The sequence below is a fragment of the Oncorhynchus gorbuscha genome, linkage group LG26 (genome assembly GCF_021184085.1).
Source record: "Oncorhynchus gorbuscha isolate QuinsamMale2020 ecotype Even-year linkage group LG26, OgorEven_v1.0, whole genome shotgun sequence".
Classification (NCBI taxonomy): Eukaryota; Metazoa; Chordata; class Actinopteri; order Salmoniformes; family Salmonidae; genus Oncorhynchus; species Oncorhynchus gorbuscha.
Window position 1 is genome coordinate 7,608,899 of NC_060198.1, and position 20,842 is coordinate 7,629,740.

General features: G+C 44.0%; 1 protein-coding gene across 1 annotated transcript in view; it reads left to right on the forward strand.

Annotated features, from left to right (window-relative positions):
• LOC124015275 (VPS10 domain-containing receptor SorCS3-like) overlaps window positions 1-20,842 on the forward strand; it is a 244,171-nt gene that overhangs the window by 101,638 nt on the left and 121,691 nt on the right. Inside the window, exon 2 of the mRNA XM_046330397.1 lies at window positions 10,590-10,657. Coding sequence (XP_046186353.1) covers window positions 10,590-10,657 — 68 coding nt within the window. The remainder of the gene's footprint in view (window positions 1-10,589; window positions 10,658-20,842) is intronic.

Sequence of the window (20,842 nt, forward strand, 5' to 3'; positions counted from 1 at the left end):
GTTCAACCCCCCCCTCACCCCCCCCACCCATAAGCCACCATAAGCCACTTTGTGATCTTATGGTCACCTCCATCTGGTGTTGTCTCCCAGATGCCAGGATAATTAGGAATCTCTATCTCAGTGACACCCACCACATCTGATCTATGGAATTCCAGCTGTAGGTTTTTTTTTATCACCAAGCCATATCCAGCAGCATACCACCTTGCATCCCACTGCTGGCTTGCTTCTGAAGCTAAGCACGGTCGGTCCTGGTCCCTGGATGGGAGACCAGATGCTGCTGGAAGTGGTGTTGGAAGGCAAGTAGGAGGCACCCTTTCCTCTGGTCTAAAAAATATCCCAATTCCCAAGATCAGAGATTGGGGACACTGCCCTGTGTAGGGTGCCGTCTTCCAGATAGGACGTTAAACGGATGTCCTGACGCTCTGTGGTCACTATAGACCCCATGGCCAGTCGGGGCTATGAAAGTAGAAATCACGGATGATGTTGGGATCCAGAATATCCTCCACCGGGACCCAACACCACTCCTCTGGCCCATACCCCTCCCAGTCCACCAGGTACTGGAGCCGACCCCTACGATGTCAGGAGTCCAGTAGGAATCTGAGGGCATAGGACAAACACCCTTTGATGTCCAGGAGGGCAGGGGGTGTCACGGGGGACAGCATCAGCTAGGGGACCAGGATCCATTGGTCTGAGAAGGGAGAGATGAAAAGAAGGTGAGATATGGTAGTCTCTGGGAAGCTGTAACCTATACGTCACCTCGTTGATCATATAGAGAACCTTGAATGGCCCCACAAACCGAGGGCTCAGCTTCTTGCAGGGCAGGCGGAGTAGGAGGTTCCTGGTAGAGAGCCAGACACAATTCTCAGTATGGAACACGGGGATCGTACTGCGGTGGCGGTCTGCCTGCTCCTTCTGACAGTGGACAGCAAGCTGGTGTCTCACCTGAGCATCACTCCATACTTCTTCTGCATGCCTGAAACACTCATCAAACACAGAAGCTTCAGTCTGACCCGGGATCCACGGAGCCAGGGCCAGCTGAAAATCCAGAACACACTGGAAGGGGGTCAGCCAAATGGAGGAGTGACAAAGCAAATTCTGGGCATACTCCGCCCATGGATGGAATCGGGCCCACTCTCCCTGCTCCTGGTTCATCCTCTCCACCTGCCCATTGGACTGAGGCCTATAAATGGAAGTGAGGCTGACGGTGACCCCAAGCTTCTACATAAAGGCTCTCCATACCTGTGATGTGAATTGGGGGCCACGGTCGGAGACAATGTCTTCCAGAAGGCCATAATGCCGGAAGACCTGCTGGATTAGTGCCTTGGTGATCCGGACAGCAGTAGGGAGACCAGAGAGAAGGAAAAAACAACAGGATTTTGAAAATCTATCCACAACCACCAAAATGGTGGTGAAACCGTCAGAGGAGGGGAGATGGATAGATGAGACCAGGGATGCTGAGGCATGGGAAGGGGAAGGAGTTTCCCTGCTGGAGCGTTACGGGGAGGATTTGGATGCAGCACATACGGATCAGAAGTTGACGTAGTGAGAGACGTCCTGCGCCAAAATCAAATTTTTATTTGTCACATACACATGGTTAGCAGATGTTAATGCAAGTGTAGCGAAATGCTTGTGCTTCTAGTTCCGACAATGCAGTGATAACCAACAAGTAATCTAACTAACAATTCCAAAACTACTGTCTTATACACAGTGTAAGGGGATAAGGAACATGTACATAAGGATATATGAATGAGTGATGGTACAGAGCAGCATACAGTAGATGGTATCGAGTACAGTATATACATATGAGATGAGTGTGTAGACAAAGTAAACAAAGTGGCATAGTTAAAGTGGCTAGTGATACATGTATTACATAAAGATGCGGTAGCTTATATAGAGTACAGTATATAAAGTACGTATACATATGAGATGAATAATATAGGGTATGTAAACATTATATTAGGTAGCATTGTTGAAAGTGGCTAGTGATATATTTTACATCATTTCCCATCAATTCCCATTATTAAAGTGGCTGGAGTTGAGTCAGTGTGTTGGCAGCAGCCACTCAATGTTAGTGGTGGCTGTTTAACAGTCTGATGGCCTTGAGATAGAAGCTGTTAGTCAGTCTCTCGGTCCCAGCTTTGATGCACCTGTACTGACCTCGCCTTCTAGATGATAGCGGGGTGAACAGACAGTGGCTCGGGTGGTTGTTGTCCTTGATGATCTTTATGGCCTTCCTGTGACATCGGGTGGTGTAGGTGTCCTGGAGGGCAGGTAGTTTGCCCCCGGTGAAGCGTTGTGCAGACCTCACTACCCTCTGGAGAGCCTTACGGGTGTGGGCGGAGCAGTTGCCGTACCAGGCGGTGATACAGCCCGACAGGATGCTCTCGATTGTGCATCTGTAGAAGTTTGTGAGTGCTTTTGGTGACAAGCCGAATTTCTTCAGCCTCCTGAGGTTGAAGAGGCGCTGCTGCGCCTTCTTCACGATACTGTCTGTGTGGGTGGACCAATTCAGTATGTCTGTGATGTGTACGCTGAAGAACTTAAAACTTACTACCCTCTCCACTACTGTTCCATCGATGTGGATAAAGGGTTGTTCCCTCTGCTGTTTCCTGAAGTCCACAATCATCTCCTTAGTTTTGTTGACATTGAGTGTGAGGTTATTTTCCTGACACCACACTCCGAGTGCCCTCACCTCCTCCCTGTAGGCCGTCTCGTCGTTGTTGGTAATCAAGCCTACCACTGTTGTGTCGTCCGCAAACTTGATGATTGAGTTGGAGGCGTGCGTGGCCACGCAGTCGTGGGTGAACAGGGAGTACAGGAGAGGGCTCAGAACGCACCCTTGTGGGGCCCCCGTGTTGAGGATCAGCGGGGAGGAGATGTTGTTGCCTACCCTCACCACCTGGGCGCGGCCCGTCAGGAAGTCCAGTACCCAGTTGCACAGGGCGGGGTCGACACCCAGGGTCTCGAGTTTGATGACGAGCTTGGAGGGTACTATGGTGTTGAATGCCGAGCTGTAGTCGATAAACAGCATTCTCACATAGGTATTCCTCTTGTCCAAGTGGGTTTGGGCAGTGTGCAGTGTGGTTGAGATTGCATCGTCTGTGGACCTATTTGGGCGGTAAGCAAATTGGAGTGGGTCTAGGGTGTCAGGTAGGGTGAAGGTGATATGGTCCTTGACTAGTCTCTCAAAGCACTTCATGATGACAGTTACCTTAGCTTTCTTGGGAACAGGAACAATGGTGGCCCTCTTGAAGCATGTGGGAACAGCAGACTGGTATAGGGATTGATTGAATATGTCCGTAAACACACCGGCCAGCTGGTCTGCGCATGCTCTGAGGGCGCGGCTGGGGATGCCGTCTGGGCCTGCAGCCTTGCGAGGGTTAACACGTTTAAATGTCTTACTCACCTCGGCTGCAGTGAAGGAGAGACCGCATGTTTTCGTTGCAGGCCGTATCAGTGGCACTGTATTGTCCTCAAAGCGGGCAAAAAAGTTATTTAGTCTGCCTGGGAGCAAGACATCCTGGTCCGTGACTGGGCTGGGTTTCTTCTTGTAGTCCGTGATTGACTGTAGACCCTGCCACATGCCTCTTGTGTCTGAGCCGTTGAATTGAGATTCTACTTTGTCTCTGTACTGACGCTTAGCTTGTTTAATAGCTTTGCGGAGGGAATAGCTGCACTGTTTGTATTCGGTCATGTTGCCAGACACCTTTCCCTGATTAAAAGCAGTGGTTCGCGCTTTCAGTTTCACGCGAATGCTGCCATCAATCCACGGTTTCTGGTTAGGGAATGTTTTTATCGTTGCTATGGGAACGACATCTTCAACGCACGTTCTAATGAACTCGCACACCGAATCAGCGTATTCGTCAATATTTTTATCTGACGCAATACGAAACATGCCCCAGTCCACGTGATGGAAGCAGTCTTGGAGTGTGGAGTCCGCTTGGTCGAACCAGCGTTCGACAGACCTCAGCATGGGAGCCTCTTGTTTAAGTTTCTGCCTGTAGGCAGGGATCAACAAAATGGAGTCGTGGTCAGCTTTTCCGAAAGGGGGGCGGGGCAGGGCCTTATATGCGTCACGGAAGTTAGAGTAACAATGATCCAAGGTTTTACCACCCCTGGTTGCGCAATCGATATGCTGATAAAATTTAGGGAGTCTTGTTTTCAGATTAGCTTTGTTAAAATCCCCAGCTACAATGAATGCAGCCTCCGGATAAATGGTTTCCAGTTTGCAAAGAGTTAAATAAAGTTTGTTCAGAGCCATCGATGTGTCTGCTTGGGGGGGATATATACGGCTGTGATTATAATCGAAGAGAATTCTCTTGGAAGATAATGCGGTCTACATTTGATTGTGAGGAATTCTAAATCAGGTGAACAGAAGGATTTGAGTTCCTGTATGTTTCTTTCATCACACCATGTCTCGTTAGTCATGAGGCATACGCCCCCGCCACTCTTCTTACCAGAAAGATGTTTGTTTCTGTCGGCGCGATGCGTGGAGAAACCCGTTGGCTGCACCGCATCGGATAGCGTCTTCCCAGTAAGCCATGTTTCCGTGAAGCAGAGAACGTTGCAGTCTCTGATGTCCCTCTGGAATGCTACCCTTGCTCGGATTTCATCAACCTTGTTGTCAAGAGACTGGACATTGGCAAGAAGAATGCTGGGGAGTGGTGCGCGATGTGCCCTTGTCCGGAGTCTGACCAGAAGACCGCTACGTTTCCCTCTTTTTCGGAGTCGTTTTTTTGGGTCGCTGCATGCGATCCATTCCGTTGTCCTGTTTGTAAGGCAGAACACAGGATCGCGTCGCGGAAAACATATTCTTGGTCGTACTGATGGTGAGTTGACGCTGATCTTATATTCAGTAGTTCTTCTCGACTGTATGTAATGAAACCTAAGATGACCTGGGGTACTAATGTAAGAAATAACACGTAAAAAAACAAAAAACTGCATAGTTTCCTAGGAACGCGAAGCGAGGCGGCCATCTCTGTCGGCGCCTGAACGAGAAGGTGGGCCACCAGCATTTTTCAGAGATAGATTGGGTAGTGTGAGAAATACCTGGATGTCCAGCGACAACAGTTGTGTGTGTCCAGGTCAGCAGCCGATCCCTTATCCCTGTGGGAACGTAGATGCACTCAGGAGGAGGACAGTTATTGGGCGTGGGCTCCATCTCCAGAGCCTGGCAGATCTCTAGATCTACATCCCAGACCACAGGGGCTACTACTGTAGAGGATGGGATTATAGATACATTCTGGACAGGACCCTCTCCCGAATTGTAGAGACTAGACAGGGCATTGGCTTTGGTGTTCTTTGAACCTTGGTGATAGGTCAGCGTGAAGTCAAATCTTGTGAAGAAAAGGGCCCACCTTGCTTGGCGTCAATTCAGACTCCTAGCTGTCCTTGTGTACTCCAGGTTCCGATGGTTCGTGAGAATGACGAATGGGTCCTTGCGCCCTCCAGCCACTCCGCAGGTCCAGTTTGGTAATGAACCAGGCTCCGCGGAGCTGATCGAGGGCTGTCAGCACCAACGGGAGAGGTTAATGGTACTGAGTGGTGATTTCATGGAATCCTCTGTAATAAATACAGGACGCAACCTCCATTGTTCTTGGCCAGAAAGAAGAAACCAGCCAACGCAGGAGAAGTGGATGCGCGGATAAAACCTTGTTGGTGCGCCTCTTTGATGTACTCCTCCATGGCCTGGGAATCAGCCACCAACAGAGGATAGATGGGTCTGTGCGGTGGCGCAGAACCTGCAAGCTTGATGGCACAGTCCCAGGGGCGATTAGAGGCAGGTGGCATGGGTCTTGGAAAATACATACTGCAGGTCCTAATATACCTCCAGGATGTTATGCTGAAGGGTAACCACAGAACTCTCAACTGATGTGGAACCACAGGGATGGGGAAGCAGGTCCTCCGGCATTCAGGTGACCAGTCTGATTTTCATCCTCGACATTGAGATGGTGGGGTAATGGCATTGAAGCCAAGAGAGGCCGAGGATGATCTTAGGAACTGGTGATGAAGAAGGGGATGTTCTCCTGATGAATAGACTCAACGGTGAGGGGGAGTGGTTGGATGATGTGTATGATGGTTCCTGATCATAGTGGCCGATTATCGAGGGCTTTAACCGGGAAAGGAGAGGAGAGCGGGTATGAGATGATGTTAAGAGAGGAGGCAAGGGTCTGGTCAATAAAGTTCCCCTTGGCACCGGAATCCACTAAGGCTGGTGACAGAGTACATGAGGGATATCAACTAGTGTGATGGACACCAACAAGGGTTTAGCAGAAAGTGATGAAGAGGCAATATTCACTCCTGTCCCAGGAGGTGGGAGATCATGTGACAATCCCTCTGCTCTTGTGGATCCCAACGTTGTAAAGTAACAGACACCACTGGAGCTGGTGCCCTCCTTGACCACAATAAAGACAGAGCCCCATCTGTCTCCGTCTGTGTCGCTCTGCCGCAGGGAGGTGTGTGACCTCTACCTCCATGGGTTCATGCTCTGATCCAGAGTGTTCACTGAGGGAGGGAGAGAAGCGATGAGAGTACCGATGCTCCCAAAGTGGGTTAACCAGACGGATGGCCGTCGAGAGGTTCGTCCAAGGAGAGGATGTCGTCTCGACAGGTTAGTTCCTTCTGGACCTGCTCGCGCAGCCCTCTTATGAATAGCATAGGAAGCGCCGGCTCATTCCATCCGCTGGGTGCTTTTACTGTCCGGAAGGTGAGAGCGCACTCGGCAGCTGTCTGTTCCTCCTGTCGTAATTGGAGTAGGCCCTCACCCCCGTCTCTGCCTTCCTTTGGATGATCGAAGATACATTTGATCAGAGCCATGAACCCCTCATTTGAATCTAGCTCCTCCTCTCCTCTCTCCCAGATGGCTGTAGCCGCCCTCCCAGTCAGCAGAGAAATAACAGTGGCAACCTTGTACCTCTCGGTTGTAGGGGCTCCCATCTGGTGGGCAAAGTAGAGGGAGCACTGAAGTAGGAAGCCACAGCATTTACAGTAGATGGGTTGTAGTCACATTCATCTAGGGGGGGACAAACAATTCATCTCTGATCTGAGCGGGTTGCTGAATGGGCTGTTGTGCTGGCTCGTTGGGTCGACTGCTTGTAGAATATCCTCTGCTAGTTGACTGCAATGCCTCCCAGGTATGTTTGAGACATTGTACACTGCAAAGAACCTCTTCCATAGCCGTCCCCAGTTGTGCCAGCTGGTCGTGGTGTTGAGGAAGAGGGCATCCCTGCTCATCGACCCATATTCTGTTTTCCTGCTGCTTCCATTGTTTGAGTCAGTATTCTGTAACGAAGACGCTGAGAGTCGAGAAGCAGGTGGTACATTTAATAAAACAACAAACATGGAACAAGAAAACATAGCAGGGGCATCTACACATAAACACAGAAACAATACTGACTGGGGAAAGAACCTTAGAGAGTGAGGTAATGGGCAGGTGTGCCTCATGATGAAGTGGTTGGTATATCGGGGATGTCGAACGCCAGAGGGGGAGGAGCGGGAGTAGACGTGCCATCACTTTATCATTATGGGGTATTGTGTGTAGATGGCTGAGAAAATATATATATTCAATCCATTTTGAATTCAGACTGAAACTAAACAAAATGTGGAATAATTCAAGGGGTATGAAAACTTTCTGAAGGCACCGTAGCTAAATTCTAAGTGTGCAATCAAGTAGAATAGATACATAAGTCTTTGAATGAGAGGAATAGTTGTGTAAACAGGCAGAGGTCTCCTTAACCTACATCTATGCACATGTCTCAAGAAAAAAAGAAGATATAATCAGCAAATGGTCAACTACTAATACATTCATGTTTTCATGATTATTATGTGACATGTTCCATAACACCGCTACTGTGTGGTTATTGCAAGAATGGTGCAACACTGTGGTCGCAATGCTGCGCCAGTTATCCACAAGGACACAGACATTCTGAGGTGTTATTTTATTAGCCAGGCGTTTCCACCACACCACACTGATTTAACACTCCTGAGGGACTAGATACTCATTCAGTATTCACTGCTGAAAAGCACAGTTAATTTAGTGTCCTTGTAACCGTGCCGCATAGCATTGACCCCGGAGATAGACACCAGCAGTTTGCGAGGCTAATACAATTAAACTTCCGATTGGCTTGGAGGAGATATTAACTGTTTTCTCAAAGTCATTAGTGACCTATCATTAGCGTGCCGCAGAGCTAAATCAGCATTAAAAATAGTGTTTGCTACTTTGAATTGGGTCTTTGTGGACATGGGACATTTAGTTATGCTAATAACATGTTTTCACCACAGTTGGTTAATTGCGAGGCAACAAGCTGACATATTCTTCCATGCATTGCCGGTCAATTAGAGTTTTCGGGGAGGGGAGAGTATACTTGAAAAAAGGCTGCCTAGTGAAATGTAATTCTTTACAGTTTGTGTCATTCGTATTGAATTGAATCCATTGTCAGTCGACAAAACAGGACCAACAAAGATCGGCATTATGTAAACAAACTTGACAATATGTTACAAGGACTTGCTGAATGTTCAGTATTCTTTGCAACCGCCCCACATCTAATGATTTCACCGTTTGTATTCCGTTTTTTGGCATTCTCGGAGACATGATTATGATTTTCATGACGGTGATACAAGCTGACAGGATAAAAGTATTCTCTGGGATTTCAGCTGGTGCCCCAGTTATTCAATGTGAATTTTCAATTCATGCTGTCATGGAGGGGGACTGCTTCCTGTCTGTGTGGTGCCACCCCCTGGCAGAGGAGAGCGAGCTTGTCTGACAAAACATCCGACCCCTTCAGGAATCTCCATACACACATACTCTTAAGCAAGAACACACACACACACACACATGCATACGTACACACACACACACACACACACGCACACACGCACGCACGCACACACACACACACACACACATCAACACTCCAAGAAAAGCTCAGTTTTGCTTTGCATTTTACAGGCATGGCATGAATCCAATTTCCTTCCTCTATGTTATTATTTCTCTCTCTCTACATTGCCCTCTCTGGCAGTGCAATCTTGCTTGGCCTGAACCATCTGCTCACAGTCTTCGGAGGAGCAGAGAGGCCCCGGGGTGGTGGCATCGTCTCTCAGAGAGAACCATCAGTGGCTCCCCAGTGGCGTCCAGGCCAGTCCTTGGGGCTCTTAATGCCCAGACAGGCTAGTGAGGCCAAGCCTGGAGCCTGTACACATGGACCACTGAGGTCAGGTCTAACAACTGGTGTAGGCTTTATTCCCTTCTCCCTCCTGAGTTCCATTTTCCTGATGTATATCTCTAAATGTAGTCAGGCAAGACGAAGAGAGACAGCTAGCGAATCACCTTGCAGCAAAGTGACTCAAGTCAGGCTTGTCTGTTCACTTTAAGGAAACATACGCTTGGCGCAAAGAGACAAGAGACAAGTATGCAAATAAATAACTAAAGCCAGATTCTATTTGGTTTATAACGTTAGATAACAAAGCGACTGCTGTGAAAATAGCATTTATTATGTAAAAACTCATCCCTCCGTGGGCACTTTCAAGTCATCTGTGTCGTGACAAATGGTAAGTAATTAAGGTTCGAGTCATTCTGTTCCATGTTCCTGTATTTAACATATTCCAGCGTCAACCTTGGAATTAACGACGCAACCCGGAGGTGGTAATGTAAATCGTTAGTAACGCTGTGACCATCTGGCTGTTGTGGCATTTATATAAAGACAGTGTCGTCTTCCCAATATTACTTTTTGTTTGTCTCCTCCACAGACTCCATATGTGCCCAGGTTATAGCCTACCATATGCTGAATTCCAAATCAATCCCTTGGCCCTTTCTACCCACTAGCCCCTTCTGTAGAACTATGATAGGTTAGGCTGGATAGGTCTAAGCAGAATGGTAATAACTTTTTAACAATTTGCTTTCTAATAGGTGGGGTGGGGGGGATTTTTGCCATACAGCTTGGACCTACAGTAATATAGAAATATCGGAATACATGAAAATAATCCTGCGGCACAAGGGAATGTAAATTATTATATGAATTATAAGTATATATATATATATATATTTTTTTTACATTTCAAAGTAGAAATTGCAAACTTCATATGCCTTTTTAAACGTTAAATACACTACAAGTTGAACATTTCCTACAGGACAGCCTAGGGAGGATGTATAGGGCTTGATTTTGGATTCTGTGATAGACGCCACCTCAGGCTTCACCGAGTCAAAAAAACACAGAGTTCTCTGGTCCTCTGTTGTGATATCAAATCTGACCACTGGGTCTCTAGAATATGGGTGGCCATCTTGGTCTGTGATTCACCCGTCAACTTTTTCAGTGTGTTATCAAAGACCCCCTTCCCTCTCACTCTTTCCCGCTCTTCACACCACTCAGACCAGAGCTATGGGAACAGAGGGGCTGACGGCAGGATCATGCTTGTTTTTGTTGTTTATGCTGGTTTTGATTGTTTTTTTAATGGAATACGTAGGTTGGTGTTCTTCTAAGAGAATATAACATACGTGTGCCAAGTCTCTCTTGTCTTCTGAGAGAATAACCTGTGGCAATTCTTAAAGGCTTATTACATACTTATAACACCTGGAATGTCTGTTTTGTTTCCAGGTGATCCTGATTCTGACCAAACTCTACGACTTTCACCTGGGGAGTGTTACAGAGAGCACCTTGTGGAGGTAAGACAGTAGCCTTTCTTCATATCTCCTTCTCTGTCTCTCTCACTTCCTCTCTCCCTCTCTTTCTTTCCCTCCCTCCTCTGACACGTATTCAGATTCATCATAGGAACAATAGTGCAGTCTCTCGCCACCCTCTTTCTCTTTTCCACTCTCTCTCTCCCCTCCATCTTTCTCTCCCTACCCCTTTTCTCTTTCTCTCTTCCCTCACTGCTTTGTACAAGACTGCTAGATACAAAGCAGCATTGCACTACTGAGCACTGGGCAGGGTGCCCCAGGTGAACAATGACTAGTCTCTGCTCCTGTGACTGCATGTTTAACATGATGTACCACTGATGTACCTCTGTCCCCCTTCCACTTTCCCAGGAAGACTAACACAAAAAAAACACAGAGTAACACAAGCGCATGAAAAATACACTGACAAAAGGTGAATTATATAAGCCCCCTTTGAGTCAATGGGAAGCTATGAGCATTACCACCATCAATATATTTTTGTACCGGTGTACCGGACAGGTTGTCTTCATTCATTACTTTCGTTACTGTGTTTTTTCTTGTTCTTTTTGCTGGTGACTGTAGTGGTGACACAGTAAGAGCTTGTGGTCCTTTCAGGCAATTGTGTGTGTCAACACAATGAAAGTTGAATGGTTCTTGTAAGATTATAGTGATGCGGCTCTTGGTGTGTTTGTGGGACCCAGATAGTTAGACTGTGATGTGTGTAGCTCACTCTCCTGTTGAGTGAGTCAGACTGACAACAAGGAAGAGAGATGGAAGGAGAGAGGGGGAAGGAGAGAGAGGGAAGTAGAGAGAGGGAAGAAACAGACTTTCCTAATGTAATGTTCTGTGTTTTGTTATTCCAAGACTTACATTTAATGAAAACTATAAAACCCTTGTTTCTTTTCCATGTGTTTCAGTACAGCATTTATTTTCCATTGGGTAACAAGGGAGGATTCAACCTTCATCTTTTTTTTGTTCATTTCAATTCATATTTGTATTATTGTTAGTTACACATAATACTGCACCATGTTTGACTCCAGTACAGACTCCAGTAATTGGGCTTGTTTAGATTGCCAGCTACAACACTCTATCCAGGGTTGGGTAGGTTACTTTCGAAATGTAATCCATTACAGTTACTAGATGCCTGTCAAATTGTGATCAGTAACGTAACTTTTGGATTACCCAAACTCAGTAATGTCATGACTCACCTGTGAAGAGCTGAAGGATCAGGTTACAGTGGGTCCGCTCTACAGCACCTTCTCTCTCCCGTGGAGGAGGAGAGGGGTGAAGTTGGCCGTTTTATCACGGTCGTAAATACCTTGTAGAAACTCTCCCTCTGGGCTTTGCAGGAGGAGGTGAAAGAAACCTCTTTGTTAAAAGGAGATTCCTCCCACCAAAATGGTAACATCAAAAGGTTGAATAATGAAACACTATTTCTGTAATCCAAACAATTGGAATAGCCCTTGGGTTCTAAAAGAACAATTGTCAGATCAGTTGTTGTTTTGGGATCTCTTTAAGGATGGTATAACAACATAACTGTATCTCTGAATGTGTATATTTCCCAGTTATCAGATTTACATCTAAATGTTGTGGAACATATATGATTAAATATGAAACTATTTGTGAGAAGATGAAATGTGATGTTAGACTTCTAAATGAGAATTGTCTTTCATATAAAAAGTTTGAACCAGTCAGTTACCGCACCCACGTGAGCACAGACATTATGTCGACGTCATAGAACAGCCCTTTTGCCAGAGCGCTTAAAAGGACTGGAGGACGGGTGTCCCCGCGCTGAAATGGCTACAACTCTATAGACTGGTTACATGCAATGTGAGCTGAAAGGTACGAATGGTTAGAAACTCTGAAACTCTCTCTCCATATTTACGATGGGCGTATTTTTCACATGTATGTACAATAAGCCCACTATCTGTCTATCCCACTCTGTCTTTCCCGCTCTTTATTTGCCACCACCCCTTTCCATTGTCTACCAAGCCATCATATCAGGTTAGTCCACTAGGGACTATTCATTGTATTGTCTAGTGATCAATGTGTAAGCTATCCTGTTTGTGTGTTTATGTAATTCTGTGTGATTATTTAGTAAGTTAGTTAATAAATAATTAAGCCAATTTGTGTATAGCTGATTCATCATTTATTCTAGGGTTCATGCAAATATCCAAGAGTTTGCAACATTCAGAATGAGACTGAAGGTAAATACAATTAATTAATTGACTGTGACTGATGTAAGATATATTTATATCTTTAGAGTTTAGTTGGGAGATAGTAACTGGTTAAATAACTTTTTTTCCCTGGGTCCCCAGATTACTACTTAATTAATTGTTATACGATTGAACGTGGTATGTAATCATTTTAGAAAATAACATGCAAACATGAATTATAGTCATGACACGACAGTAACGTAATCTGATTACATTCTGTTACTTTTAGATGACATTCCCCCGTATCACAATTGTCCATGATTGGGAGTCCTGTAGGGCGTCGTCTGGGTTTGGCCAGTGTAGGCCGTCATTCTAAATTAGAATGGGTTATTAACTGACTTTCCTAGTTAAATAAAGGTAAAAAATATATCAAAAATAAGAGGCATTAGAAGATGACAAAAATATATGTTACCAATTGAATGACATCTACTTCAGGATGAATCAATGTTAAATTTTACATAGCTGGCCATATATGGATGTTAAATCTTATTTTATAGGTTGGTTATGTAGGCTTCTTCTAACCCATCACTTTCTACCTGTCACATCCTGACCACAGAAAGCCTATATTTTCTATGGTAGAGTAGGTCAGGGTGTGACTAGGGGTTTTAGTCTAGTTTATTATTTATATGTGGGGTTCTAGGTTTAATTTTCTATGTTGGGGTTTGTGTATGATTCCCAATTAGAGGCAGCTGGTAATTGTTGTCTCTAATTGGGGATCATACTTAAGTTGCATTTGTCCACCTGTAGGTTATGGGATATTGTTTGAATGTATGTGTTTTTATTTAGTGCACGTAGCATCTCGTTAGTCACGGTTCGTTTGTTAATTATTGTTTTGTGAGTTTCATTTAATAAACATGTGGAACTCAACATACTCCGCACCTTGGTCCGACATTCATTATTATAACGATCGTGACACTACCACATATAATAATACAATTAAATTATATATTTACATTAAAAACCAAAGTCTATCAGTATTCCAGTCATTACAATAAATGTTATACCCCTTGATCTTCAACAATAGGACTTGGAAATGTGGAAGTATAGATTAGCCAAATTGTTTTACCTGAGCATGACCCCAAAACGAAGGACGTATTAGCAAGGCCTACTCTGTTGTTTTACGATTTTGTTGTCCTGGAGGACTGATTGGGATCATTAATTCGACTTAATAAATAAATGCTGTGCTCATGTAATGGCATGCTTTGATCACTACTGAAAAGTGCTATTTACATGTGAAAAATGAATGCCATTTGCTGCATTTGCTATAGCCCTATTGTTTAACTTTTTGTTGGTGACACTTTCATATCTTGATAATATGTAGTTGTTTAAAGGGTAAATCCACAGATGAAACAATAACAAAATGGGGTGGCAGGGTAGCCTAGTGTTTAGAGCTTTGGACTAGTAACTGAAAGGTTGCAAGTTCAAATCCCTGAGCTGACAAGATACAAAACTGTTATTCTGCTCCTGAACAGGCAGTTAACCCACTGTTCCTAGGCTGTCATTGAAAATAAGAATTTGTTCTTAACTGACTTGCCTAGTTAAATAAAGGTTACTTTTGTTATATTTTTACTGACACCCTGCATCTGTTTTGGTAAAATGCTGAGGGGTGGGCCTGGAGAAATGTAAACACTCTCAGATTAATAGGCAGAGCTATGGATGCAAGTGCTGAACTTCCATGATATTATAAGCATTGTTTTAACCATGAGGCTTTACAGTGTTTGTTTACATTTACACTGTTTACAAAAATTGGGGGTAAAACAAGCTTATATTTTGGGTTCTCATGGAGTGTGACAGTTGATCTATGCTCATGAGGCATTTATAAGTTATATTCTTCAAGAATCAATGGATAACTGTCACACGATCTGTAGTTGCTACATCCATTTTTGGACTTATACATTATGTATCAAGGTCAAGGCAGGCAGGGGCTTTGACTAGGCCATTGCAAGATGTTTAAATGTTTCCCCTTAAACCACTCGAGTTTTGCTTTAGCAGTATGCTTAGGGTTATTGTCCTACTGGAAGGTGAACCTCCATCCCAAAAATGGATGTAGCAACTACAGATTCCCCCTTTCTATCAAAAGGGTGCAAGTTTGAGCGTGTCCATTTGGCCTGTCGATTTTTTTTATCAGCATTAATTAGATGGAGCATTAAAAGCCCCACTTGTATTCCGTAGGCTTGGATCCACAATATGCAGCTGTTGCAATTGTGCATTTTTTGCTGGCTGTCCACTGGTTTCAAAAACAATGATTTATAGGCTGCTTAAACCTCTTGAATTCAACCATTAAACAATGGTTTAATAATCCAACAGGGGCAGGCAAAAGACAGGTCAAGGCAGGCAGGGGTCAGTAAATCAGAGGTGGGGCAACGGTACAGTGGCTTGCAAAAGCATTCAACCCTTTGGCATTTTTCCTATTTTGTTGCCTTATGATCTGGAATTAAAATAGATTTTGGGGGGTTTGTATCATTTGATTTACACATGCTTACCACTTTGAAGATGCAACATATTTTTTATTGTGAAACAAACAAGAAATAAGACAAAAAAAACAGATAACTTGACCGTTCATAACTATTCATCCCCCCCAAAGTCAATACTTTGTAGAGGCACCTTTTGCAGAAATTACAGCTGCAAGTCTCTTGGGGTATGTCGCTATCCCATCTAGCCACTGGGATTTTTGCCCATTCTTCAAAGCAAAACTGCTCCAGCTCCTTCAAGGTGGATGGGTTCCGCTGGTGTACCGCAATCTTTAAGTCATACCACAGATTCTCAATAGGACTGAGGTCTGGGCTTTGACTAGGCCATTGCAAGATGTTTAAATGTTTCCCCTTAAACCACTCAAGTTTTGTTTTAGCAGTATGCTTAGGGTCATTGTCCTACTGGAAGGTGAACCTCCATCCCAGTCTCAAATCTCTGGAAGACTGAAACAGGTTTCCCTCAATAATTTCCCTGTATTTAGCGCCATGTATCATTCCTTCAATTCTTTTTTTTTTTTTTTTTTTTTTTTTTTTTTTCTGTTTCAAATATTTTTATTAAACACACACAAGAATGGTGTATAGGTATACATGACAGGTATACAATTCTTATCTAAACATAAAAGAGCATACAGGAGCAACAAGACCCAGAGTTCTGGGTGCAGAACAAATAATACAGAACACGACATACAAAACAAGGACACGTAGAAAGAAAGAGGGAAGATGTCCCCCCTATCCCCCATCCCCTATCCCCCCCCCCCCTCCCAACTGCTCGGGTGGTAGGGCCAGCACACGCTGCCCAAAGGTAGATTCAAATTTTACCATTGAGAGTGCGTTAATAAGTACAAATTCACAGCGCCGACTCGTCCAAGTAGGAGAGGAAAGGCTGCCAGATTTTATCAAATGTTGATAATTTATTGTTCAGAATATATCTAATTCTTTCTAAGTGTACAGTGTTTGCCAATTCACTGAGCCATAATTTGGTAGAGGGCGCTTCCCTCCTTTTCCAAAACAACAAGATTAGTTTTTTTGCCGAGATGAGACCATACGAGATTAGTTGTTTTTGGGGGTTGGTTAATCTGTTTAGGGACTCAGATACTCCCAGGATTATCAGAAGCGGGTCTGGATCTATTGAAGTCTCCAAAACTTCAGAGAGGATCCTAAAATTCCACACCAAAATCCAATAACCATGCAAGCTAGAGCATAGGGCAAAGCAGTGGAGTAGTGTACCCTGCGTAGCCTGACATTTATCACATGTAGGGGATGTATCAGGAAATATTCTATGCAGTTTAGTTTTGGAATAGTGTAATCTGTGTAATACCTTGAATTGTATGAGACGATGTCTGGAATTAATGGAGCATGTGTGGATATACTCCAAGCTCTCTTCCCAGTCTGCCACTGAGATGTCAGTCCCTAGTTCTTCCTCCCATTTTGCCTTGATGGCATCAGTAGAAGGTGTGCTAACAGATTGAAAAGCATCATATAGACGCGATATCAGTTTATCTGAGGTGGGGCATATTTTTATGCATCCGTCAAACATGGAAGGTTTAGCATTCCCAAATGTTGGGAGGTGTTTTCTAACGTAGTCTCTAATTTGTATGTATCTGAAAAAATTACTTCTGGGAAGATTGTAAATTTCCCTCAGCAGCTCAAAGGAAGCAAAGGTCCCTTCTATGTATAAATCCCCTATGGTGCTTATCCCCAACTCTCCCCATCGCTCAAAGGTGTTATCAAGGTTAGAAGGGGCAAAGGAGGGATTCCTGGCGACAGGGAGCATGAATGACATTGGTCTGAGCTCAAAGTGGACTTTAATTTGCTTCCAGATTCGGACTGTGCTATGTATTATAGGATTGTTACAATAAAGTGACATCTCCAGATTGACAGGCGACAAAATCACAGCGCCAATAGAGAAGGGGTGACACTCCTCATGCTCCATACTAAGCCAGCTGGATGCCGGGAGTACGTCATCCAACAGAAACGTAACAATGCGGAGGTTAGCGGCCCAGTAATAAAATATAAAATTTGGGAGAGACAATCCTCCTTCCATCTTGGATTTACAGAGGTGTTTTTTACCTATCCTGTGTGTTTTATAATCCCAGATGAAAGGGTTGATAATTGAGTCCAGTTGTTTATGAAAGGATTTAGGTATGAATACTGGGATGTTCTGATATAGGTAGAGCAGTTGTGGGAGGAAGACCATTTTAATGGCATTAATTCTTCCGAGCAGAGAAATTGGGAGAGTTCTCCAGAATAGTATGTTTGCTTTGAGTTTTTGTATCAGAGAGGGGAAATTCTCTTTAAATAGTAAGGAGTATTGTTTGGTAACTACAATTCCTAGGTAGGTAAATTTTTCTGAAGATAACTTAAATGGGAGATGTTCTAGCCAGGAGGTATTTTGCGACCGTATGGGCATTAATTCACTCTTGTTCCAATTTATTCTGTATCCCGAGAAGGTACCAAACAAATTGATCACATCAAGAATAGCTGGGATACTAGCCTGGGGTTCTGTTACATAGAGGAGGATGTCATCTGCGTATAGGGAGATCTTATTTAGAGTATCTTTAGTATTATAGCCGTGTATTGCTGCATGAGATCTAATTGTCTGAGCGAGCGGTTCGATAATTAGGCGAAGAGCATAGGCGACAGCGCACAACCCTGCCTTGTCCCCCTGTTGAGGTTAAATCGGGGCGACAATGATTGGTTAGTGAGTATTCTGGCACAGGGGTTCCTATATAAAAGCTGGATCCAATTTATGAACCTATCTCCAATATTAAATTTCTGTAGGACCTTGAATAGATAGGGCCACTCAACTTGATCAAAGGCCTTTTCGGCATCAAGAGATATGACGGCAAGGTCCACGTTGGGTAACCTCTGAGAATACATAATATTGAAGAGGCGCCTGAGATTGAAGAATGAGTTTCTGTTAGGGATAAAGCCGGTCTGATCCGAATGGACCAATTTGCCAATTAAAGTGCTAAGCCTGTTAGCCAGAGTTTTTGCTAAAATCTTTTGGTCTGTATTAAGGAGAGATATTGGTCTGTATGACCCTACCTCTTCTGGATCTTTACCCTTCTTATGTATAACTGTAATGAACGCTTCATCCAAAGTAGAAGGGTGAGCTCCATCCTCATTGGCCTGAATCAACATTTTGTGCAGATAGGGGGAGAGCATGTTGCTGAATGTTTTATAGAATTCACCAGGGTATCCATCTGGGCCCGGGGTCTTGCCACTCTTTAGAGATTTAATTGTTTCTCGGATTTCATCAAGAGATATTTCCTTATTCAGGAAGTTAGAATCTTCCTGGTTCAGGGCAGGAAGATTACAGTCCTCCAAAAATGTTTGCATAATTAAGGGGTTAGGATCCGCTTTAGATGTATATAGAGTCTCATAAAACTGCCGGAATCTGTCATTGATGTCTTTGGGGGAAGAGAGTAATTCCCCAGATGCAGATTTAACCCTGTGAATCATTCGGCCACTCACATTTTTTCGAAGTTGTCTGGCGAGTAATTTGTGTGGTTTGTCACCAAACTCAAAATATTTTTGCTTGGCATAGAGAAAAGATTTAGCGATTTTAGCTGAGAGAATCTGATTATATTCAAATTTTAAAGAGGTAATGTTTTTATGTTTCTCCATAGATGGGTGGCTAGCATTCTCCCTATCCAGTAAGTGAATTTGTCCCTCTAGTTCTTCCAGTTTTCCTCTGTTTTGCCTACTCCTGGCAGCCTGAAAGGAGATGATACAGCCTCTCAGATAAGCCTTCAGTGTTTCCCACAATAATGCTGGGGAGGTCTCTGTGTTGTCGTTGGTATCAAAGAAAAATTTAATTTGGTCTTTAAGATATTCACAGAATGTTGGTTCTGTGAGGAGCTGAGGATTCAACCTCCAGACCCTCTCGTTTGGTACAATGTCACCCAATCTCAGGGAGAAGGTGAGTGGACTGTGGTCCGAGATTATAATATCATGATACCTCACATTACAGGTATAGGGGAGTAGTCTAGCATCCAACAAAAAGTAGTCAATTCGAGTGTAAACCTTGTGAGCATGAGAGTAAAAGGAGTATTCCCTACCCGTAGGGTTAGCGATCCTCCATATATCAAATAAGTTAGAATTTTTTATGTAGGTATTCAAGAATTCGCTTGAATAGGAGGTAGGGGTTCGCCGGGTAGAGGATCTATCCAAATATTGGTCTAGCACACAGTTAAGGTCCCCTCCAATGACCAGGTTAGTATGGGAGATATCTGGAATCAGGGCAAGGACTCTTTTGAAAAAAGAGGGGTTGTCAATGTTTGGCCCATAGATATTTAGTAGAGTTACTGAGGTAGAATGGATTTCTCCTATTGCGATCACATACCGACCCTCTTTATCCGCAATAGTGGTTTTATGTAGAAAGGGAATTCCTTTCCGTACCAGAATCGCTGTGCCTCTCGTTTTGGCAGAGAGGTTAGAGTGATACACTTGCCCCACCCACCTACACCTAAGTCTGCTATGAGAGTTATTCTTCAGATGGGTTTCTTGCAAAAATATAATATCAGACGAGAGTGCTTTCAAGTGGGCTAGGACCTTGCCCCTCTTAATTGGTTCGTTTAAACCCTTGACATTCCAGGAAGTGAATGTAAGCCCCACCCTCCTCTCGTTTGTAGTTCCTATGGTGGCCTGCATATCATGTAACTTGATAAAAAGGTAAGAAAGCGCACCAAACCATCACGATCAGCATATGTAGCACCCACACCCGAGCAGTATCCAACCCACCCCTCCCCCCCTGCAAGCACCTTTACTTCCCCCTGTTCCCCTAATTTCCACAACACTTACCCCCCGTCAACCCACCTTTAACAGGAATGTACAAACAGGAGAGAAAAAAAAAAAGGAAAAATAAAAATAATAAACACATTGTCTGGCCGATGCCAAAAAAGCACGGCGCGACCTCGAACCAGAGGTAAAACAAAAATAAAATACCAACTATACGTTCACCTCTCACTATCCTAGAACTTCTACTAACATATGAACTGAGGAGGCTCCCGCGAGTTAAGTGTTCAGTTAGCATCTAATAAACCTAAACCGAATAAGTTGCAACTTAAACATATTGCGCATTTAAGCGTCATCCTGGGTCAATCCCAGAAATAAGCAAGATATAGCCTCAAGATAATATTGCTAAGCACTGCCGGTCAAAAAATAAACCATCCGCAACCGACCTAGTCAGCCGTACCTTTACATACTGTGGGTCAGGAGATCGGAACAAGGATTTGTTAAATTAAACGTTCCCCCCATAAAAAAAATATGTTTAATAAAAAATAAGTAAAAATATATACCTTATATATATATACATACACATACATACACACATACATACACCTATACACATATATACACACACACACACACACACACACACACACACACACACACACACACACACACACACACACACACACACACACACACACACACACACACACACACACACACACACACACACACACACACACACACCCATATATATCTACATACACACA